Below are 24,159 nucleotides of genomic sequence, written 5' to 3'. Positions count from 1 at the left end.
GGGGAAGGAGAGGTGACTGACACACCTGGCAGGGAATTGTCATGGGAGGAACCCGAGGTTATGAGGTAAATCCTGAAATCACAATGAAACATAATAGGTACACATACTCTGCAAGCAAACTGAAGTCTTGTGTTAGTTCCTGCAAGGTACCTCTGTGCATGAGCCTATACTTATGGCTGCAAGAGGAATTGCCAATCCAGGTGGCCCTGCAGTTCTCCAGGGTTGGGGAAGATAGTCTTCAATTCATCTTTTCAGCTGAAATTTGGATGTGTCAGGTGATTTGTGGCACAGGAAGACCAGGTTTTTTATCATCAATTCCTGGTACTTTCAAGTATGTTAAAGATGAAGAAAGCTATTTCTGCATGCCTTACTGGAGACCATATAGAAAAGGTTGCTTATTCCTGTGTTTCATTGTTTCCTGAACTGATTTGCTATTTAGGTTGAAGAGACTTCTCAGTAGAGCTACGAAGAAAATAAAGGTGTATGAGGAGAGAGAAATGGAGTCACAGCTTAATTTGAAGGGAGAAATGAAGAGTAGATACTCTGAAATGGTCAATGAAGTTGATAGATTGAGAACAAAGGTGAGCTCTGCTTAATTTGAGGTTTGTTTGGTTGTGGTGTTACTACTTTTCAACCCTGTGTGAAGCTTTGCCAGTTTTTCTTGTCATGTTGATGATTTGCTTTCCTTGGCTGTATTTTTGATTTGATTGGTCTCTCTCAATGCTTTTTCTACTGTTAGAGAAGCAGGTGACTATTAACCAATACTGATGTAGTCATCCATATGGGTAAAGATGCAATCCTAAAGTGCAAAGCAGCATCTGCAATGGCACCAGAAGGGCAGAGGAAGGGCAAGCCAAGAGTGGCAGCAAGGCTGTCAGGGTCCATGACCTCATGGGCCAAGGAGCCATCCCACAGCCACTCACCAAGAAGAACAGAACAGGTCTGGTGACAGCAGGCAGGGTCAGCCAAGAGTGCAGATCCTTAGGGAGGACCTTAGGGATGGGCAGTTCTGCTGTCCTACCAGGTTGTCATGTCCATGGGTGAGGGTCAGGGCTGAGTATGCAGATGATAAATAGTCTCCATGGACAGCCCCTTCAGTGATTTTAACAGAATTCACTGCCTTTAGTTGCCTCCGAGTTTCTTTTTTTTTTCCCCACATATAGGTTGCTGAACTTTCCCAGCAGCTGGACATGGAGTCTAAAAAAAGCATGCAGCTAGAAGCCCAAAACCGGGATTTGCGAGAAGAGCTATCTACCCTGCACGGGAACTGTGAAAAACTGGAGAAGAGCAAATGCCAGCTGAAAGAAGAAGTGGCAAAACTCCGACATCACTTAGAGACTAATATGGTGGAGCACAGCCAAATAGAGCAGTATAAAAGAGAGGTTGATGAACGAGCAAACCAAGAAATAAGACAAAAACTACAAGAAGTCAACCTATTTTTGCAAGTGAGTGACTTTCTGACATGTGTCTGTAGGCACTCTGTAGACTTTGGTTGTGGTCACCATTTTTTAGTGTTTTGTTTTGAGTGCCTGATTCTGTGTGTTAGTGCTGTACTTGTGTCTGTGCCAAAGGGCAGTGGGAGAAGGGCATATGGCTGGGCAGGAGTGCTCTTATGGTGTGTAATGTCCCTGAAGGCAGGTCCCTGAATCAAAAGCTTGCCCAAGGTAGGTTTCCTTTTTGCAGTGCTTGGGCTGTCTCTGTCCACTGGTCTGCTCCTTCTTTCTGTTCATGCTTGAAGAGGTGTTGCACCTTCCAGCTGTCACAGGCAGACCTACAGGTCCGGTTTTGTCCTTGTACAAGGGAGAGTGTTCAGAAAACAAGCGACTGAAGTTGCAGGTGTGGAGATGGGGAGGAGGTGAGGCATCCTGCTGAGGTCTTTGAGGAATCCTGTTCTCCATGCCCTGTCCTACAGAGATAATGCCCTTTCATCAGTAGCTTTGAACAGTGGTGATGATTTGGGCTTCATCCTGAGTGAAAAGAATTATTTACCCTGGTGGTAGATCCAGGGTTCTGCCTTTCCTGCTGATGGTAATGAAGATGTACAGCTGCCTCTCTAAGCCAAGCTGGGCCCATGATCTTGGGTACATGCAATTGAGAGGTGGGGAGAGTTCTTTTGGTCTTTGTGGTGGTTGAAGATGCACTGTCTCTTTCAGGCACAGGCAGCCTCCCAGGACAGACTAGAACACATCAGAGCAAGTCATCATGCTTCTCTGAGAAACCAGCTAAAAGACAGAATTAGAGATCTCGAATGTGAATTGGACAAGATAAAAAATACTCAACAAGAAAATACTTTTCCAAAAGAATGTGTACAGGCAGAAGTGGAAAAGTACAAGGAGCTGTATCTGGAGGAAGTGAAAACTAGACGATCCTTAGCAAAGAAACTGGAAAGGTAAGTCTGTGCTTTCTTTGGACTGGTAATAAGAGACTCCTTTTTCCTCATGCATATATATTTCTTGTTAATTTGTCTTCTGCACCTGGCCAGCATTGAAAGCCTATGATGACATGTTTGTGGAAGAAGTACCTTAAGACCCTTTCCATTTAGCAGGCCTTCATTTCTCCTTAGTGTTTCTACAGGAATACAACTGATCATAGCATCAACAGGAGACTTTTCAAGTTGATGTTGTTTTAACTGGCAGCTTTGTTTGCCAGTCTCTATAATCTCATCCTCTGTACAACAGAAAAAATGAATTTCATGTCCTTTATTGTTTGAATAAGAGTAGGCCTATCAGAGAACAGATTTCTGTTCTGTGAAGGAAATATAGGAATTACCTTTTTTGGCTTCTGTTTAAGCAGTAGTTCTGAGCTTTGAGCTTTCTTTGGGAAGGGGATCAGCCCAGAGTTGTTACAGAGGTGATGCTACAGAAGAAGCTCTGTAAACACATGGCTTTCACAGAAGGCTCTGAAGCCCTCATGCTGAGCACTCCTAAGCGTTGGTGACGCTGCTCCTTGCACCGAGTATCCTAGAAACAGGCCCTCCAAACAAGCTCAGGTCAAATGATGTACTACTTTTGGAGGCTCTTCATCTCAGAACTCAAATAATAGTTAAGGACCTGGAGAGTAACTCTGGGACAGTGTTTCTACTGAGGGTAACTGTTTGTGTGCTTGCAAATGTTTCAGAGCTAATGAGAGACTTGAGGAAGCCAATGCTAAGCTCCTCCGGGAGCGCCATAAAAGCAAATCGTTAATCACAAGCAGCATTGTCAGTGGAGGTCTGGCTGCAACTCCAGTTCTGTATTCAACTGCACTGGGACATCTTGGCAACAATTTGGGACTGAGCAGAAGTCTCAGTCTAGGAGGAAGCTTCCTCACCCCAGCTGAGAACACATTATCCTCGAGAAACAGGGTTGCAGCCTTTGTGGCCAAGGTAAGCATTTTGAAATACTCAAGTCCTGCTGAAGAGTAGCCATATGCAAGGTTCTCCCTTTTAGCCTGAAGTTAGAATCCATTTATTGTTCCATGCCATATTGTCTAATAGGCCAAAGCAACTGCTAATCCTCAGAACAGTGCACAGCTGTATGTTGTAAGGCTGAAGACTTTTGGCCATCCGGGTTGTAAAAATTTTCAAGAGGGTAAAGGCCATAAAATATTTAAGTCAAAGCAGTGAACTGTGTCCTGACATTCTTTTACAAGAGAAACTGTGACAAGGAATACTGTGGCATAGGGAGCTCCCAGCTAAGCTCATCATGAAATTCCAGTGTATGGTTTGGCCAACCTGTTTAAAGTGGCTAACATCACGTTGAGTGACAAATCCAATCAGACATCTCTGAGACACTTTTTTCTTCTTCCTTGATCTTCACTCCAGCAGTTTCTTCACAGAACTTGCATTAGTATGTTACTACCAACAAAAGGATGCTTCAAAAATAAGATGATATGAATGGGATGGCATGACTTTGCTCTCACACTTCATTGCAGAATACATACTATGCATAGGAGACATTTGTTGTTGTAGTTCTGCCATGTGTTATTTCATTAAATGGTAAAATTACCTACTCTTTGGCAAGTCTTCACAGCTTTCTTATTTTACAGCAATGCTGTAACCTCTGCAATGCCTCTGGTCTAAGTATGCCATGTAATTACCAGTCCCTGTGATAGCACATCCCTCACAGAAGGCTGAACATTATGCCATGAAAACCCCACACCAATAGTTGTAATCAGTGAGAGATTGACTCACTTAACATGGCCGAGTTTCTCTGTTGAGCTGTTGTATTCTGCTGTCAAGGAAATGTGACAAGTATTTCTTCACTTTGAAGTCCATTTCAGTTTGATGGTCCCCCCCTCATTGGAAAGAACCCATTTAAACCATGTGTCTACACAGAGCACCTGTTCTACAAAAACAAGCCAAGACAACAGATGGGACCAAAGCAGCATTGGAAATGTGTAGCTGTAGCAGTTACAGAGATGAACTTGTCTGTGTAGCTGTGAACACTCTTTTGAGGGCAGAGGTGGACAGACATTACTGGAAGAACTCATGAAGTCGTTTGTACTGTATCATCTGCAGGGGCTATTCTGCATACAAGCACTAGAAAGGAAGGAAAATACAGGGACTCACTGTGAAAGGGAAATAAAGAGGAGACCAGGAGGGGTAGGGAGCACAGAACAAAAGAGGGAAAGAAAGGACAGAGAGATGGAAACAGAACATTAAAAAAAAGGCAAAAGAGGAAATCATTCCTCTTCTAGGCAAAAAAAAGCTGCCCTAGGTTATAAGGAAAAGTTTAACAGTTGTGGCTTTTTTGGAGAAGAATGAGGAAAACAGATAGTGAAGGGAAAGAAAGTGGAAGTACTCAGTGCTTCTTAAAACTCAATTACAGCAACAGTGTTCAGGTAGTGCTTTCCATTTTCATTTTCCAGAACACATTGGAACTCTCTGAGAATCTCAAAGTTTTGTCAATATCAAGATAGGCACCTTCACGGGTTTCTGCCTTCCCCTAAGTAGGGAAACTTAATTACAGAAATTAAATATTTCTTCAGGCTATTTTGTGGCTCATTGTTTTATACAGCTGTTAATAAATACACATGTATAGTTCAAACTGCTGTATAGGCCTTTTCAATGTTTTTTGAAAAATGCTTCCAAATCCACTTGTGAAAAATATTTGAGCTGATTCCAAGACAAGTGTGCATTAGATCTGAAAATGGTGATACTGTTCCCTCTCAGTGTCCTGACTTCAAGAGCACCCATAGAGTTTCTTTCCAGAGCATGTGTGTCTCACAGCTTTGAGCATACTCTCAAGGAAGTTGTTGAACAATTATGTATGACATTTTCCCAGTCTTCAATTACTAATGTCCAGTATTTTCTTCTTAATTTGGGGGCTTTCTTTTATACTAACATTTTTCCTTCCTAGTGCAGTTTTGTTGATAGGACTTAGTCCCCTGAAGTTCTTTTTGCTCTTGATCACAACCTATGGTTGTTGTCACCAGAGGAGCTGAGGATAATTTACTCTCACTGTACACAGTTTGTCTTAGGATTCCCTTTGAGCTCTAATATTGTATCAAATTCTGAAGTTTTTCTCCCTGGAATAAGGGTGAGACAAGCAACTGCTATACCCACAGAAAACATACCTATTTCTTACCATTTCAAGCAGGTTCTTTTAAGAGAAAGATGGAAATCTCAGCATGCCAGATTTCTCTCAGTGAAAGCAAAGGGTGGTGTCTGGGACTCAGATTTCCTGCTGTGAATTTATCTGCCTTCATACTAAATTGAGCTGCACATTCTATTGTGATAAGTCTTCCTGAAATCATCAAATAGGGAACAACTGAGACTGTCATGGCACCACCTGTAGCCTCAAGTACCTCAATGTTCAGTGTGTTCAGGGAAGTCTTAAAACTTGGTCTTCCCTCTCTGAGTCATAAATAGGAAGTACTGTTAGTGGTCTGTGTACCAGAATTTGGAAATGTAGTGCATAGCCCAAGGCAGAGAATGTCTGACTACTTGCTGCAAGTATTGCAAGAAGATTTTGGGACTCAAGGCCACTTGTTATATTTGCAAACTGTCAAGCTTCCATCCTAACAGCTGTGCCAAAGGCTGCTGCAAATGAATGTGGGTGTCTAGAAAAGAATAGTGAACTCTGCTAGCTGCAACCAGTGTGAATTGGTGGATTTATGAAACCAGTTTCCCTACAAAATGTGAGAAAGGGAATGTCAGCTCCCCACGCTCTCTCTCAACTTTTGTTCCTTTTCTGGCTTCATTTTCCAAATGCCTCCTTGTATTTTTAGTGGTCTTTCTGTTGTGAGATTTTTTCCTTGCCTCATGTATATGTAGGCCTTGTTCTTGTGTCTTACTGAAGACCTTTGAACTTCAGGTTGTTTTTCTTTCTTCAGATCCTTAATCAAAAATCTTCTCTCTCTTCTTTGCAGCCAGATATATGACAAGGTTTGTAGCCTGTACTGTTTAACCTTGGGTGCTATTGCAAATATTTTGTCTATTTATGCTGCTAGGTTTGATTCAAACTTACTGATGCATTCACATTGGCCTAAAGCTGGGGACACTTTGAACTTGCTGGTTTCTCTTGAGTAAAAGAGTGACTTCCTGCCCAGTAGTTCTGTGCTTTATGTCTTTGTGAAGTTATGGCTTCTGTGGTAGCTCAGCTTCTGTAAGATGGCACCGTATGTATGGATTTCACCTCTTCTGTTGGAACTTGGTTAAACTAGAGGAGAAGGCTCTTTACTGCCCTTGTCTGTTCTGATAGTCAAGAAGTTCTGAGTAGCAATAGCAGTTGTGTATGCAGTAGCAGTGCTGCTGTGAAGTTGAGTTCCTAGACCCTGAGTATCATCTCATGGAGTCTTGGAGGATCCAACTTACTCTGTGCTCAAGAAGCCCCATAGGTAAGTAGTAAGTCAACATCACCTCCTGAAACAGAATTACTGAGGTAGTGACTGCTGCAAGTGACCCAGTATGCTACAGCCTGAAGAGCTAAGCAGTGAGAGTACCTGCTCAGGACACAGACACCGACTTGAGGAATAGTGGAATTTACTATAATGTAAAACTGCAGTGAATTCTGGAAGGATATGCTAAGCTAAGCAAAGCATGTAATCATTAGCAAATAATTATAAAGGACAAGCTAAGTAATGCTCCTAATAATTATTACAAAAGAACGCCTATAGTGATAAAGAAAGATACATCACCAGTTACTGCAGTACTTTGCTATAAACCAAGTCTGAGACACCTCAGCTGTCAGGGAAAGGTGTCATAGTGAAGGACTGGAGAACGAAGGTAACTGGGAACTCCTGTGGTGCATCCACCTTGCAGGCCACCAGGCTCCCCCATCTTTGCTGTGAAAATAGCCCAGCCTTTAAACTGTTAAACAAACAAGCTAACATGGTGTGTAATTTCATTCACCTGTTGGCTTTCTCCCAAAGCCTGGCCAGGGCTCAAGGAGGAATCAAGTCTTAGATCCTATACCCCCTTAGGGGGTTAGGCCAGATTAGTTTCTAGAAGCGCAAAGGTAAATACATGTTCTGCCAGTAAATGTACACATATAACAATACTTTGTTAATGAGCAGATATAAATATAGATAACATTTGGTTGGAAGATTCATTTAAAGTCAACTTTGCCTCCAGGCCTATTGTTGAGGTCTCATTAGGGCCTGTTGTTCAGTCCTTGGTACATCATGACTTTTCCAGAGGGGGCAGGACAGTGGAGACATTGTCAGTCCTCAAAGGTGTATTTTCATTCAAAGGCCTTTTCCTTCCTTTTCAGAGAAATCCATGTGTTTGCTTTATTTCCACACTTGAAAAAAAACTTGAGGCTTGGAGGCAGTTGGATTTTTGGTACCACTGAGAAGAGTTTGGCTCCATCTCTGTTACTCCACACCCTAGTAGTTAATACACAGAGACGAGGTCACCTGAGCTTTGTCTATTCCAGGAAAGAAACAGTCACAGCTCTCTCAGCCTTTCCACATAGTTCATGTGGCCTTCAGCATCTTCTTGGCCATCACAGGCCATCATCTCTATTTGGGATGATATTTTTAGGTTTTATCATATTGTCCGTGGGGTGTAAGAATGTTTTAGAAGTTTTAGCAGTTACATTTGGGTCATATTATGTCTTAACTATATTTTTGATGTATAATTCTAGGTACGACAGGAACTGGATGAAAAAATCACTAAGGAACTGAAAGAAGGTAACGTGTCATTCCATTTAGAGGGTTATTAAAGAAAAAGGTGTCTATTTCTAACAGCTTTCAAGCCATTATTTTCAACTTCTCCTGCTAAGCACAGAGATTTTTTTCTGCAAACTCTCCAGTTTAGACTTGAATGCAAAAAATTCCTGCTTTCCAAAACATTGCATAGAATGTTATGCACTTGGCTAGGAAAAAACCAGCAAAAAGAAAATTCATCCACTGCTCCACTCAGAAACACTGAGCTTAGGATGTAGCTGCTATTCACTAGAGTTAATCTCCAGCAAAAACATCAAAGAAGCCCCCAGATTTTTATAGATCTTTATAGACTTCAGCCATCCCTTTCTTCCCTGTACATGGATTGCATTCAGTACTAAACCATACCCTACGTATTCTCTGCTCTTGGATCTTGATTTTTTTTTTTTTTTTTTTGCTATGATTCATGGCTTGTCTTTGTAGCTTAGGTGTTGCAGTCTTGTTTTGAATAATTAAAAAGAACATGATCAGGGATAAAAGACAACATTTCTTTAGGAAGAGATGGTTCAGTAGTGTTTAGGCAAACATGAGTTTGCTTAACTCATGGAGCCTAAAACACACCCTGTAACTTGAGGCCAGGCATCCAAAGAGGAAATCCACTTGCTTCATGATAGCTGGTCCTCCAGAGTCCCTGCTTTGCAGGGACTGCAGCTGTGTAGTTGTAGTGTTGCAATCAAGCACAGCTTTGAACGTTTAAGGAAAGCAAAGACTTCAGGTTGAAGAGCTCTGCAGGGGCTACATTCAGAAGCCCTGTTAAGGGCCACTGGAGTCATGTGGAGTCCCACAAGATGTTCAGTGTGTAGCCTCTGGAATGTCCATCAGTAGCTTTAGAAATGCTGTTGCCTGATAAGCACATGTGCACAAAATGTGTTTCTTCCTTTGTGCCCAGCTTGTCCCTTGTTAGGTGTCTTTGGAAATTTTAAAGTCTTGTTCAGATTTGCAGACTAGCAAGTAAGGTAAAATCTTCTTACAGTGCCTTATTTCTCCATGTCTGCTGTAGAAGTAACATAAGGAATTTTGTCTCTTTTCCCCTCAGCCACCGCTGAACTTGAAACTGAAAGTGCTGGATCTTCCAAAAACCTTCATGTGGACCAGGATCCCCTTTCCAGAGCAATAGAGGAGTACCGTGATGTTTTAGCCAAAAATTACATGATTTGAATGAAGTGCTGTGGAAAGGCTCTAAACACTTTGCTTTTATAGAAAGCACATCTCCCTTCTCCCCAGTTCAGATGTGAAAACTTGTTCATTGCAGACTGAATATAAACTCTATTAAATGGATGTCAAGCACAGTGCACCCATCTGTTGGGTTTTTTCCTGCATAGCTGGTTTCTTTTGTACTCACAATAAGAACCACATCTGTTTTTTCTGACCAGGAGATTGACTGATCTGGATTCTTGAGCTTGACAAAACTGTCAGAAATGTTTCCTCTTACAGTAGTTTCATTGTGTTGCATTATTTGTGTTCTATGTTTTAACAAAAGCATTCCCTTTGTTCTGTTTATTCCTTTCACTCAATGTGTTTGTAAGTTCTCCAGTGTTATTTCAACGCTTAGGACATCATTTGATGTTCTTTGAGCCCAGTGCTTCAGTCCTGATGGAGTACTAAGTTCTGCTAATTAACTTATAGAGGTATTCAAGCTGGAGAAAAGGGCACTTTACATTGTTGTCACTTTATGCAACGTAAGTTTAAAATGACTGTGAGTGTGTAGTAGTGCCAAGACTTGTTTTATGGTCTTTTTGGTATTTTTATTTTGTATCACAGAATGAGTGAGGTTGGAAGGGACCTCTGGAGGCTATTTTTTCTAGCCCTCCTGCTCCAGGAGGATCACCTTTAGCTAGTTTCCCAGATCTGTGTTGGTTTTTTAATTTAAAAATGGAGACCCCAAAGCCTCCATAGGCAACCTGGCCTCATGATGAGTCACTGTCACAATACACTTGAATATCATGAGGGGTATTCAAACTCAGTACCTCTCATGGTATTGGTGTTGATTTCTGTATGAAAAATTGCTGCAGCTTCAGACTTTTGCAGCACTTGCTTAAACACGGTACACCTGAAAACACTTTCAGTGGGAGGGGTAAAAAAGGAACATTAATATTATCACCACTCCTCAGTACTCTCCAGAACTTGTGTGATAGCATACCCAATCTTTTTGTTGCTGCTAGCAGCTAATGATATGGTGTCTGTAGCACAGATGTGGTGGAAAATTGATAGCAACCATATACGCAGTTTTACTTATTTCAGAGTTACTGGTTTTTAATGAAGATGTGTGTTGTCATTTCCCATCTGCAAAAGTCACAGTTCTGGAAAAGTAAGAATAATTGTACTGAGATGAATCAAGACTGAAAGAATTTTAGGATTTTACCCACTATTTTAAGGACTTGAGTTAACAGATAGTGAGAAAAGCATTAAATGCTGCTGTAACACTCTTCCTTTTTATATGGATACATTTTTGTGAAGCTATTACACTGTATTTAATTGAACTTGATATTTAATAAACTTTGCAGTCTAGAACATGGCTTTGTTTTATTGTTCCTTTTTCTTGACACTGCTTTCCACCCCTTCCCTGCTCATAGAACTCTCCAGAACTCTCCTGTGCTCACAGATGCACCTTGCCTGTCCCCCTGTAAGAGACTGGCCTGCTACAGATGACTGACTCAAACACTGGACCATTTGCAGTAACTGCCCAGGTGCTGCAGGAGACTGGACTGGCTCAAACAATCAGCTGGGTGCTTGGCCACTGCTGCACAGAGTGGCCTCCCCAGTGCAGGTGGGTGTGCACACCTAGGCTGCAAACTGGGATTCCAGGTAATGGAAGAGGCTGATAACAGGCAAACCCTGCAAAGTGGGATTGTCCTTCTTACCATGCCAGATCTTCCCTTACATAATGGTTCTGCTGTGAGAACTCCCCTCTGAAGTACTATAGGATGAAGGTATTTATCTCAGCTGGTGGGCCATGATTAATTGAGCTATAATGGGTAAGAGACTGCTGCAACACCTTAGAAGATGTCAATGACTCAGGGAATGTCCCATGATCCAGTACTGCATCATCCAGGGGAATTACAGGGGCCCTTCCACTTAGCCTCAGCTAATATAAACCCCATGGACCTGGTGTTTTGTGGGCTCTTTCCTCCCCACTTGATGGGTACAGTCTGCAACCACCACATCATCAGGACTGCAACCGCCGACGAGAGAAGAGAACCAAGAGGCTGTCATTGGAACCTGTGGGGTGGTGATACTTCTGATGTTTATTCTGTTTTTCAGTCTCTCTTCTCTCCCTCTCCTCTTCCACTTGTCTTTTTCCTATCTCTCTCTACCTCACATTTACTGATAAATGAAAATCTGAACTAATGCCTTTGGCATATGGTCTCACTTGCACCTTTAGTCAAACAGAGGCTTGCCTCTAATAATTTTAATAACTGGTCAGATCTTAACAGTCAGAGGCCAGGGAAATGTGTCCTGTGGTAGATGCTTTGTCATCTTAGAAGTTTCTCACTTTATTAAATTACTGAGGCTCAGGTGGCCCATGGCAGAGAGCATGGCAACTTCAGTCCTTTCAATGCTTTCATAACTAATGCTCTGCTGCTTAAAGACCCAAGACAAGGGAGGGCATTGCTCAGGCATTCCTGTGTGTTGAAGAGTGGCATTAACAGTAGGGTAGCCTGATAATTCCCTTTTAGCTAAGGGCCATTTTGCTGCCATCTGCACTTTGCCATTGAGACTCAGAAATAGCATAATTAGAACCAAACTCAAAACTACTGACACATACAGTGTGGTTATAAAACACTGTACATGTCTTATCCATCAATGAAATGGATACATACAAACATATTAATGTTTGCATTTCTTACTCCTTTCTGCATTGGCTGGACTTTTGTAAAATAGTGAAATCAGAAGTTGCAGCATAAAACTCAAAATTACTTCATGGCTGTTATAAATGATGCAAGAAGTTAAACTAGTCTCTAGACAAATCAGGACACTGTCCCATTCAGCCACATAATGATCATCACTTAAATTATAACAATTGCTCTGCTCCATTCTTATCAGAGACTGTTTCCACTTGGATCCTGACAATTTTCATTGAATGTGAGCTGATGACTTTTCACAGAAGCTGTCTTGAAAATCACAAGCATGATTCCAGAGGGATCCTACCTTATTACAGTTACACAAAATAATCTTAAACCTTTCTTTTCAAAGTCCTTGACCATTTGCCCTTCCTAGATTTAAATCTCACTTACACCTGACTCTTGTATCCAGGATGAGTTAGGACAACCTGTAGAAGAAACACAGCAAAAAGCAAGAAGGCTGCTTCCGTTCAGCATTGATGAGCACAGGCCTTCATGGATTTTGCACTTTAATCATGGAAATCATTCTGCACGCTCCTGCTGCTAATGATCTGATTGTTAGGAGAAAGGCTGGCCCCAGTCCTATTGACTGTTTACATCCTAAGGTGCTGGTTTTTAAATCTGTTTCCAAACTGACTGAGCTTCTATTGTCTGATGTTTCCTCCACAGCATCACACATTTTCAATTAGCATCAGCTCCTTAGCCATAATCACTTCCTGTCTTGGCTTCTGTTCAGTCTTGTAACTCAGTGCAAAACAGAACTGTACATTAGGTCTGTATGCATCAAATGGTGCAGATGAGGTGGTATTTATGTGGCACTTGGCAAGAAATGGTTTTATTAATTGGAAATGCTACAAACCAAATTTGAAACTTTTATAGATAGCTTGGGGGGGTTAATGCTGCATGTTTATTCTTGGTCTTTTGCATGCATGCTGCTTTGAATACAAGCTTGACAGCCTGTCCCCTGTATCCAAGGTCTCTACATCACACATGTGTTCATCAGTGTGAATGCTGCAGATCCCAGCCATACACCACCAGCAGCTCTGGCCAATTTGCAGAAACATGACAGCATTTACGTGCATACAGGTTTCCATCTGCATCAGCAGCAGAGTTGAAGTCTGAAAATTACACAAGTGAGAATTACCAAAAATTTAAGCACAAAAATAAAAAGCAATAACCATAATTAAAAAGTACCATTTTAGGATAGGAAGCTTCCATATAAAATTCCAGTGCCTTAAAATACTTCTGAGTAGAAAGCGTTTTCTCACAATTTCTCAGTATTTCTTATAAGATGAATGATTTATACAGATACAACAACTGTACCTGTGTTTAAGAGAATTTCACTACAATGACCACTGCTGTAAAGCCCAATGTTATTCACATTCAACAGGTTTCCATCCTAGTTATTTCTATTTTTTATGCATTACAGTACTTCAGGTCCAACTTCTTCAATTTCTCCACTGAATAATTTCCACTCACATTTCTATGCACTGTAATCATCACTGGATTCAACACTAAAGATAAAATAAACATAGAGTATAAAACAATACGGCAGGAAAGCCATTAAAGAGGTTTTAGCAGACAAAAGCAGCACATGCACATGTGCTTGTCGGGTCTGAAGCAATGAAAGCCTTTCATCTAAAAGTGCAAGGAGCTGGAAAGAAGTTGAGCACTGAGTGAAATTTTTTGGCATCCGGTGGCACTGTTACTGATGTAAGGCTGACTGGCAGCAGCACATTGTTCCAATCCAGTTCCAGAGCTCCTGGAACGTGCTGCAATGCTCCAGGAAGGAGCATTAACAAGTAGATAAGTCCTGTTTTTATGGCTAGTAAGCAGGTTTTGGCAAAAGTCTGAATGCTGTTGCGTTTTCAGCTTTGGTTTTCACCTGCGTCAGTGGAGCTTTTATTTCCTTCAGGGAAAATGCTACTGATGTAAGAAATATCAGCATTTCTGCCATTACTGTAAAAAAAGGCCCCTGAAAAGGACCCTAAGACAAAATATAGCACTCTGAGAGAGGCCATCAGGAACAGGATTTTCAGAACAAATACCTGGGTCTTTACTATCTTCTGTCATGTATTTTTAACCTAGGTGTTGTACAAGCTTTCCCTCCCTCACCTCAACAATCTTGAATTTCTGGCACATCTGGGTTTCATAGTTATTTGTCCATGAATACCTGATACTTGAAGTTATAATGCCTTATTATTTAAGCAACACAGAAGTTCAAACTGATTGATATGACACAGTTTTTCTGGCTACTTCAAATGCCACTTAGCCCACTGAATTATTTTCATTATTCTTATCAATAAGCTGCAGTTCTCTCAATTGGAAAGTAGAAATAAGAATCCATTAGTAAAAATTAGTAGAGTAGCATACACTGGTGCCACAAATGCATCATAGACCAAATATAACTAGCAAACACACCTTGGTGTTCTAACTGGCCTAACTCACATTCACAGTTTCCAAGTCTCTTCAACTGAGGCTTCTCCTTGAGAAGTGCTGTTGTGGTCATGGTAATTTAATTCCTAAAGGAGCAACAGCAGATGACTTACTATTTGTCATGTTAACAATGGAATAAATTAAATCCTTTCATACCAATGCATGGAGAATACAACTCTGGTATTTAAGGATAATTTCTATATTAATCTGCAGAATAAAGTTCTTAGCAGAGTGCAGCAGAGGCTAATTGGTGGAATTATGGTGCCATGGGTACAAAACACCTACTCAGGCACACAGATTTGGTACATCTGCTACAAAAGTAGTAGTGGCCATGAGATGAATACCATCAACCTGCACTTTATCTTCAGTTCTAGCACTGAGTGTTTGATGTGTATCTCAGCTGTTTACTTATAAAATGGATTGGAGAATAAACACCACCTCCAGGGCTAAGGACAACAGGCTATAGTTGATAGGAAAGGTCATGTTATACGGAAATTGTCCACTGTGGGATTACATCCTCAAAACAGTATCCGTGTTCAATCCAGTACATCCAATAATCCACTTGTAGGCCATGCAGTATTTGAAGCACTTTGATGTGGATTGCAGTTAAAGAAATTACCCTTGGACCACAGAAGGTGGTTTCTCTGTTTCTTCATGCACACCAAATTAATTTACCTAATCTCCTCATAAACCAGCTCATCCATTTCACTGGAGGATTCTTCCACTAGTCAAGAGTTGTCCTTTCACTCCAAGATCTCAATTAACCAAACAAAAGGAGGAAGTGACCAACCTATGACAATGCAGGAAATTTAATGGCATATGACAATTACCTCCAATTCAGCATTACTTCCTTTTGGCCTTAGTATCACCTTTTTCTGCCCTTCTCGTTTTTGTATAGTATGTTTATTAGTCCTCTGCAAGGACTCACTAGATTTTATTGAATATCCCTGTTATTTACTGAATATTTAATCTAGGCTCACTGCAGGAAGACAGTTTCAGGAAGAAAGTATTCCTGATCTCAGCAGGGCTCTTCATGTACCCCATGGAACCAGGTGACAGCCATAAGGCACCAGCAGTCAGAACTCTTAGGGAGCACCTTCAGTTCCAGAAAGAGAGTTACTCTTTCTTTGTTAAGAGTACTTTTCTCTCCAGGAAGAATAAAGCAAAGGCTTTTTGCAGACAATACTACTTATCTCCCAGGAGAAATTTGCTTTGCTGCATCTCTGCAATCAGTGTTAAACAGGAGAACCTTCAACCCAGCCAGCTGGCACACAGCAAACATACCCCTTCTCAACACAGAACAAGAACCTGTGGTGCTCTTTTCTCATTCCATCCAGTCCTCTTTCATACCTCTTCAGCATCTGAGTTTTGCTCTTAAAAATTCAGCTCTGCTTTATTTGCTCTGTTGTACCTTTTTACTACCCTCAATGTGCTTGCAACACTGACTGCAGAGTTCCCCTAATGTGAAGACACAATACACAGGCTTTACATGTGCTGAGCTTCCACCCCACTCTTCCTCCAGGGACCAACACTCTCTTCAGAATCACTAGTACTAGTGACTTCTTCAGAATCACTACTACTAGGCCATCAGTCTATGGCCACTTTGTGGTTTCAATTGCATTGATTTTTCCCATCTTTTTTCATTTATGAAAACAATGACATAAATTACTCTCATTGGTGGTCTGTTTTTTAGCCTACTGTGCTACAGTCTTGGTTCAATGAAAATACTCTTTCAGACTGGTTATGTAATTCAACTTCATGCATTAAATACTGTTTTACTGAGTGATCTCTCTATACTTACAGGTACCTAGTAAGCCACTATAGCTTAGAGTCCCTGAAAGTTCACAAAGCTTTAATTGCATCTTAACGTTTTTTAAAGCATTATCAAGTCCTACATTTGATTTTAATAAATACCTTCTGACTAGGTCTCCTGGCTTTGATCCCTTCACCATTGCAAATGTGTTTGAGGTAAATGGTCTCCATAATGCATTAGCATTCCATGATTTATCTTCAAACATAATTTCTCAGCTATAAGACAACATATTTCCATAGTTTTTCCAGTGCTACTACAAGTATTCAATCCATGTGTTTCAACTATAACTCTCCTAATACATCCAACAATAAGTAGTGCATTAGTGCATCCTGACTCCACTCTTTGCCTCTGCACTTTTTGCTGAGCTCTAAAATACCTAATTTAATAACCTGCTTTTTCTTTATCAATACAATTCAGTTCCTATACTTTCTTTTCTCTTGTGAAGGTATCAGCATTTCAGCAGCAAAAAGGCTTTTTTCTTGATTGTTTAATGAAACTGATTCTCTTGACATAATCAGTTATGGCCAGAATTAGTACTGACTTCTGGTAATCACAGGAAAAACATTATTTGACTTATTCAATGTTTGCTCAGCAGTTCCAAGAAGGAATGCGGACAGAACACAAGACAGTACCAGATCACAAGATGAATAAAGGCAAAAAAAGGTTTGCTGGGCTTCACATGCTCCACCAAGAATAATCTTGTAAAACAAGGTGGAAGCTACAAGACTTGAGAGACATTTTAAGGAAAACAAGTATCTTCAATGTATCTGGTTTCCAAACAGTGAACTTGCAATGAAAAAATCCCACTTAATAGTAAAATTAGTACAAAACCCCCTAATAAGCACATTAAAATTCCTTTTTGTTTGTTTCGACAGCACATTTATATACAGGGGAAAAATACTGGACCTGTGGGACACTGGGGAATAACAAGAGCTTTGTTCAAGAGTACAGACTTCATGCTGATATGGCATCAAACACACTATGCTGCACAGAGCTTGTCCCACTTAGCTTGGTATAAGAGGTCTGTATGTGACCATTGTTACTTGGGATCCTTATATCCAATATTAAGCCAAATTTCTTTCAAAATAAGTAATTTACCTATCAAAAGTACTTTTGTGTCTTCTAAACTACATTCTAGAGACAATGGTTACACATTAGCAAACACACAATTCTCTTTCTGTAGGTCTTACCCAAATTTTGAGCAACACAACAGCTGCTGAAAGGTAAAGAGAGAGAATTAGCTGGTCTGGAATTTAATGGGCTTCAAATAAATGCATGCATTTGGGTTTTTTGTTCCTGCTCAAAAGTCTGTTTCTCCAATTTGTCTGCAAGGATTAAGGCATTACGAACTCCTGCACCTCCAGTGGACTCAAGGTCTGACACCACAAAAAAAAAGTACTATGTGCATATGCCATTAATTAGACTGTGAAAGCTTTTAACGTTCTTCCTTTCTGCACTACACACATACACAAAAAAAATGACAAAGAACAGTTTTCTACATACAGCCACAACTACATTTAGAGATGGTTAAACTGACTGGCACACATCTACCTTCAAATAATCCTGGGTTAACTTGAAAAAAACCTTGGTTTACCTTTAGGAATGAGATCTTATTTTAAGAACAAGGTATATATACTCAGTACCAGGACCATCACTGATACTGATTGCATTTCCCAGTGAAATTATGCAGCCTGAAATTCAAAAGAAATTCAATGAAAGTATCTTTAGCAAAATGTAGAAACTTTAATTTACATGCAAAACTACAACATGTTCATAATAAAAAACTGGTGACTAAACAAATTAAACACAATTTGTAAAAACTGTCCACATTGCTAAATAGGTCTGTACAACCAAAGATTTACAAAGTCCCAGTGCATTTTTATCTTTTCAGTGCACAACTGAGTTTAAAGGTTCTGCTCGAATATTCCCCAAGTCAAGAGCAGAATCTGTCTCTTCATCAATTTCACCAATGACAGCACTGCAATTAAAAAAAAAATCAGGTTATTATTTGTTGAAATCAAATCACACAGTTCTAAAACAGAAGCTGTATTTTATCTTCTAACAAGCCTTACATCCTGTTGAACTATACCAACTTCTGATTGATGCTGTTTATTCCATGAAAGCCTCTAGTGATGCACACTGGAATGCTCAAAGTACTTTGTACCATGTACTCTTTATTTCCTTTTATTTTTCAACAGCTTCCCTATTTCATGAGAGTCCTCTATTTTGAAGTTACTGTTACTTGACTGTTGATTCTTTTTACTTCTTCCTATAAGGACACTGAATTTCAGCATGTTGAAGAGTTGCATGAATACATAATTATTACTTGTATTAAATATGTTTGAATTTGTTAAGACTCCAAAAACAATTCTATATGACAGAAGCATATTCTGAATATATTTCAGTAATGTGGCTGTATGATGATGTCTTTCATCATACATTTCAATTGTATGATCAAGCAGTGAAGTAGTAAACCATTATCTGCTGATTTATACACATTTTCAGTATCTGAATGAAAAGCTACTGGTAGAATGGCATACAATGTGTCAAATTAGTTTTTTTTAAAATTTCAAGTCCAAAATGATGAAAGCATTCAGAATGATCCACTTTCTCAATGATATTAAATGCATCTAGATATCAATTTAAGCCTTTGAATTTTGCTGTACAGAAGTATCCATTAGAATTAAAAGATGAAAATTCCTATCCAGGCTCATGTGTTGGTCACTGCAGCATACTCCTTTTCCAGCTGTGATAAAAAAATAATCTTACTTTTCCCATTGGTTTCACAATGCTGCTGCAAAAGTAATCTTCCTAGCTGGCCCACTTACCAGGCCTTCTTCCACTTCTCCTGTAACCCTCCCATGGGTTTGGCACACCAGCTACTTCCCTCTGCACTCATTGAGCTTTCACCCTTATTTTGTAAAGGAATTTTACATCAAATACCAACTCATACACTTGACACATCACTACATTGGCTTCAACACTTGCTACACTGTCAAGTCAGAACCTTCAAGGATTTTCCAGATTATAAAGTGCTCTCTGTGAACATCTGCTCTAAAGTAAAAAAAAAAAAAACAAAACAAAACTGTTGCAAGTCAACTTTGTATACCAGATTGCTGACTTTTTGCAGACACAAGTTCTAGCTCATTTTTTAGCGATTATTCTGTCTTTTCCTTCATCATCTCCCAGCCTGTCCTTGTAGGAGAGATGCTCCAGCCCTGAGATCATCTTCAATCTCAACATTACAAGGCAATCACTTCTGTAAAAGAAGTGTAGATGTTTGCTATTTAATACAGCATCACAGCTGCGTGTTAGGAAAGATCAGGTCCAACCATTGACCTAACACTGCCAAGTCCACCACTAAGCCATGTCCCTAAGTGTCACTTCCACACACCCTTTTAGTACCTTCAGCTTTGACAATACTTTCAGTGCCACCCACAAAGATGCAAGGTGTGTGCAGCTATCATGATTTATACAGATTATGGAAATATAAATATACACAGACACGTGTGCATCCACACACAAAGTCTGTATGGAAGGATTTAAACAAGAGCATGCCATACTTACACGTTATCACCTCTCACAATGTATAAGCCCAGCACCACTTGCTCAACTCCTTGTGAAGAACTGAATACTCGTTCATGGCTTTCATCCAAAATCAAGTTTATGGTCTGGTCAAAACCTTTGAGTGTTCCCTGAAAAAAAAACACAAAAAAGCACACTGCCATTGCCCTTAAAAATTGCCTCTGTGCTGTCAAGGATATCGTAAACAGAGTGGCAAAATAAAGGTACTGGAGAACAGATGTTCTATTCAGGTTTTACTCTTTAGCTTAAACACAAAAGCTAAAGAATGAAATTTTAAAAGTAATAACCAATTTAAGAAAAGCACCCATGTGTTACTGTGTGTTCATGCTAAAAGACAATAAGCTTAAGCTTTATTATTAAAAAAATTAATTTTCATTTTATCAATGATGTTCCTCTAGACAACAAATTTTACTATTTCTACACTGTTTTTTTGTATGGACGTTTCCAGAAATTAAAAAAAAAAATAAATAAACAAAGAACAGAAAGGTTGGATTCTTGTGGTCAACAATATTGAAACCATTCCTAACAAGCAATTTAAAGTGGTATCTCTTTGAAGGAGATTACCTTGTGTTTATTAAATTATATAAAAAATAAATTTAAAATACAGTATTTTCTGGCACTTAAGTACACGTTTGGAAAATTCTTAACATAAATTTGCCATCACTAATTAAGAAATTCAAACTCACAAAAAACAACCCTTCAAACAGCCATAATATGCATTTGTATCATCTAACAATGAGTCCTATATACCAACTCCATTCAAATCTTTATTGATAAGAAGTATCTTGTAGCACACACAGAAAGTTTACCAGACTGACTTCAGCCAAGCAGATTTGGTGAAGCCAACAGATTTCTGCTCTCTCTTTCCAGAGGCTGCACAAAGCTAAGTACAGACAGAAAGATACAATCCTGCTGCAGCAATCATACTATTAAGTTACACTCAAAACACAAAAGAATAAAAGATGGGGGGAAGCAATGCAAGAAAAAAAAGCCCCAGAACACAGAAGCAATAAAGCCAAAAATATTATACAGTCTAATGTATTAAGTTGGCCTATCCTCAGGTTTTCAGGTACAAGCAGAAGCCCACAACACTTCTCCAGCTGATGTTTTTCTACAGCAATAGGGAATGGTTTTAGCAGGAAAGCTGAAGAGCATACAGAACAAAGTGGACATTTTAGATAGAAACTAAATTACTGAACAGAAGAGGAATGCATTTTTTGGTGCATTCCCACAGGAAAAGTCATTTGACAAAAAGGCCAGAGCATCTGCAGAAACAAATTTATCAATGGAAAAAAGCTGACATGACATGCAAGAACAGTAAGTGTTCATAAAATTATCTTTTTAAGCTTTATGGAAATTATTCTATACTATATAATTTGGTTGTGTGAATATGTGAGACTATCCTAACAGAGTTCTTTATTGCCACAATGGAAAGTCTTTATGGGAGAAAATAAAACATTAAAAAAAAAAATAAGTCTTACCACAATCATTCTTCCATCAGAAGTAATTACTGCAACAGTACCTGATATTTCATTAAGGAAACATTTAGTCATATCTGGAATAGAAGCATTAACATTTTTTGAAGCATTCATATGGAATACAGGTTTTATGAGCCATTTAGAGCCCCAAAAGCCTATCAGCACTTATTTTAAAGCAGCATGGTTGACAATAACATGTGACAATGCAGTATTTTTCATTAACATCTCCTTGAAAGTCTCTCTTCACCCAACCATGGACAGTCATACACAAACGTGAAAAAAAAGCCTTAAAAACAGAATACAGATTTGAGCTCACTTCTCTTCCCATTACTAACTGCACTGCCTCAAAATGGAAACAACCGTTTCATAAACACTTTAAGGCCTTAAAAAACTTTAAAAGTCCTTAAAAAGCTCTGCAGTGGTGATCTCGAGGCTAGTATTCTGCATTCCTTCTTCCTGAAGATCTGACTATCCCCATTCGATGATCACATATTCATCATCTTGACTAATTCTGGGTTACTAGCTTACTGTTTGTGAATAAAACTGAAAATGTCCACGGGTTACAAGAAGCACAGAAAAACTAACACCAAAAGCGCTGCAAGAACCCCAGCTGGCAGGTTCTGAGCAAATGATGCGAAGCTGTTATTAACCGCACGTTAACAGCCCTTTAAGGGCGCAGGCCCACCGCGACTCCCGCTCCGCACGGGCAAAGCTCAGCCCGGCAGCACCGGGTGCTATAGGGGACCCCATTCTCCGCGGAACCTCCGGCCTGCAAGGCCAACCTCCCGTGAGAGAAACCGACACCGCCAACAGTGTCGGGCCCGAGCAGCAGAGCGGGCGCACGGCAGGCCCGCAGCAGAGGATACGGTTGATGTAGTTCTCCAGCGCGGAGGTCATGGCGGCCGACTCTCTCCGCGGGGCGCCGCCACGGCCGGCGCGCGCCGCTGACGTACGGGCCGCCGCGCAGGCGCACAGCCCAGGGGAGGGGCCGGCCGCGAGCGCGGGGAGCGCGCACGCGCTGGGGGCAGGAGGCGGCCAGAAGGTGGGAGAGGGCCGTACCAATGAACGAGCCGCGCGGGGGGGCTGTGGCGCCCCCTCCGCGGCACATGGCACCGCCCGCAGGGACGCCGGGAGGCGCGGCCGGGGCGGGGGCTTGGTGTGGTGTGGGGCGGGAAGGTTCATCCCTGCAGCCGAGCCCAGCTTCAGCGCCTCCTGCAGCGATTGGCCTCTCAGTGGCCGCAGGCAAAGAGCTGAGGACAGGGGGTCATTCTCCACGTGAAGATCAGTGACTAGTGGTGTCCTTCCAGGGGCTGGTGCTGAGGGCAACTCTGTTCATCTTTATAGGTGACATGGACAGTGGGACTGAGTTGCTCTCATCAAAATTGCTGATGATACCAAGCTGTGTGGTGCCATCGAAATTATGCCATCCAGAGGGATCTGGATAGGCTTGAGAGAAGTTCCATGTGAATCTCATGAAGTTTAACAAGGCCAAGTGCAAGGTCCTGCACCTATTCAGGGCAATCCCAGACACACCTACAGGCTGAGTGGAGACTCGATTGAGAACAGCCCTGCAGAGAAAAACTTGGGGGGTGATGGTTGATGAAAAACTCAACATGAGCCAGCAGAGTGCGTCTGCAGCCCAGAAAGCCAGCCATACCCTGGGCTGCATCAAAAGTAATGTGGGTAGAGAATTGATTGTTCCCCTCTCTTCTTGTGAGACCCTACCTGTGTCACAGGCTCTACCAGCAAAAGGAAGACATGGAACTGTTGGAGCAAGTCCAGAGGAGGGCCATGAAGTTGATAAGAGGACTGGAGCACCTTCCTTATGAAGACAGGGTAACAGTTGGGAATGTTCAGCCTCAAGAAGAGAAGGTTGCATGGAGGCCTCATGGCAACCTTCCAGTATCCAAAGTGGTTCTACAGGGAAGCCAGAGAGGGACTCCTTTTCAGAAACTTTAGTGACAGGACAAACTGAAAGAGGGGAAATTTAAGTTAGGTATTAGGAAGAAATTCTTTACTGTGAGGGTGGTGAGATACTGGAACAGGTTGCCCAGGGAGGCTGTGGATACCCCAGTCCTGGCAGTGTTCAAGGTCAGGCTAGGTGAGGCCTTGAGCAGCCTGGTCTAGTGGAGGGTGTCCCGGCCCATTGCAGGAGAGGTTGGGATTAGATGATCATTAAGATCCCTTCCAACCTGTAAATTCATATGAGTCTTGCTAGTGTGTGAGCCATGTTATCCTCCCTTGGTTTCCTGTGGGCTGCCGGTGTGAGGTGAGCAGGAAGGAGGCCTGACTGCTGCCCTTCCACACAGCCACCAAGTCCCACACAGCTGCTTGCTGATTTCCCAGTCAGTGGGATGGGGGAAGGAATTGTAAGGACAAAAGCTGGAAAACTCTTGGGTTAAGATAAAGACAGTTTAATAGGGTAAGCAAAAGGCATGCACACAAGCAAAGCAAAAGAAGGAACTAAGTCACTGCTTCCTATGGGCAGGCAGGTGTTCCACCATCTCCAGGAGAGTAGAGCCCCATCACACGTAATGGTGACTTAGTATGTCAAATGCCATCACTCCAAACATCCCCCCTTTCTTCTCCTCCCCACTTTATGTACAGAGCTTGATGTCATGGTACAGAATATACCTTTGGTCAGTTTGGGTTACCTGTCCCAGCTGTGTCTCCTCCCAACCTCTCAGTTTAGATTGTCCCTGTCAGTAGTCCAACTTCCTTTTCTTTATTCTCCTAACATGCCATTTTTTTTTCTTGCATTCTATAGCCATCTGAACCACAGGGAAAGCAATTTTTTTTTTTAAGGTAAATTAGCCAGAAAAAAACCAAAAAGGTGTTCTTTGGCACCTATGAAGGT

General features: G+C 41.0%; 2 protein-coding genes across 9 annotated transcripts in view; one reads left to right on the top strand and one right to left on the bottom strand.

Moving 5' to 3' along the window:
• ANKRD26 (ankyrin repeat domain containing 26) overlaps nucleotides 1–10,663 on the top strand; it is a 47,809-nt gene extending 37,146 nt beyond the window's left edge. For all 7 annotated transcript variants that reach the window (XM_071423710.1, XM_071423709.1, XM_071423708.1 and 4 more), the window contains 6 exons: nucleotides 440–581; nucleotides 1,164–1,445; nucleotides 2,154–2,389; nucleotides 3,118–3,364; nucleotides 8,070–8,115; nucleotides 9,185–10,663. In XM_071423710.1, the coding sequence (XP_071279811.1) occupies nucleotides 440–581; nucleotides 1,164–1,445; nucleotides 2,154–2,389; nucleotides 3,118–3,364; nucleotides 8,070–8,115; nucleotides 9,185–9,306 (1,075 nt within the window). In that variant the 3' untranslated portion in view covers nucleotides 9,307–10,663. The remainder of the gene's footprint in view (nucleotides 1–439; nucleotides 582–1,163; nucleotides 1,446–2,153; nucleotides 2,390–3,117; nucleotides 3,365–8,069; nucleotides 8,116–9,184) is intronic.
• Nucleotides 10,664–17,962: 7,299 nt separating this feature from the next.
• On the bottom strand, nucleotides 17,963–22,306 carry LSM8 (LSM8 homolog, U6 small nuclear RNA associated). 2 transcript variants are annotated; one of them, XM_071423715.1, is made up of 4 exons: nucleotides 22,169–22,306; nucleotides 21,306–21,346; nucleotides 19,807–19,934; nucleotides 17,963–18,217 (listed from the first exon to the last, which is right to left on the bottom strand). In XM_071423715.1, exons 1-4 carry the CDS (start codon nucleotides 22,197–22,199, stop codon nucleotides 18,127–18,129), a joined length of 291 nt encoding a protein of 96 aa, XP_071279816.1. In that variant the 5' UTR covers nucleotides 22,200–22,306; the 3' UTR covers nucleotides 17,963–18,126. The 2 variants fall into 2 exon arrangements, with proteins under 2 accessions (XP_071279816.1, XP_071279815.1); XM_071423714.1 differs by having other exon boundaries at nucleotides 21,306–21,379; nucleotides 22,085–22,258.
• Nucleotides 22,307–24,159: the final 1,853 nt, after the last annotated feature.

Source organism: Agelaius tricolor, unplaced genomic scaffold (genome assembly GCF_023055355.1).
Source record: "Agelaius tricolor isolate 1412-34295 unplaced genomic scaffold, bAgeTri1.0.p SCAF_3, whole genome shotgun sequence".
NCBI classification, from domain to species: Eukaryota; Metazoa; Chordata; class Aves; order Passeriformes; family Icteridae; genus Agelaius; species Agelaius tricolor.
This window is presented reverse-complemented; position numbering and strand designations above follow the sequence as displayed.

What these genes read in the sequence shown, in the direction of transcription:
- LSM8 (XM_071423714.1), bottom strand. Translation starts at nt 22,199, where the DNA reads ATGACCTCCGCGCTGGAGAACTACATCAACCGTATCCTCTGCTGCGGG. An exon ending in GTCGGTTTCTCTCACGGGAG is followed by an intron (nt 21,380 to 22,084) that starts GTTGGCCTTGCA and finishes CTTCTATTCCAG; the next exon opens with ATATGACTAAATGTTTCCTT. An exon ending in ATTGTGAGAGGTGATAACGT is followed by an intron (nt 18,218 to 19,806) that starts GTAAGTATGGCA and finishes TTTTAATTGCAG; the next exon opens with TGCTGTCATTGGTGAAATTG.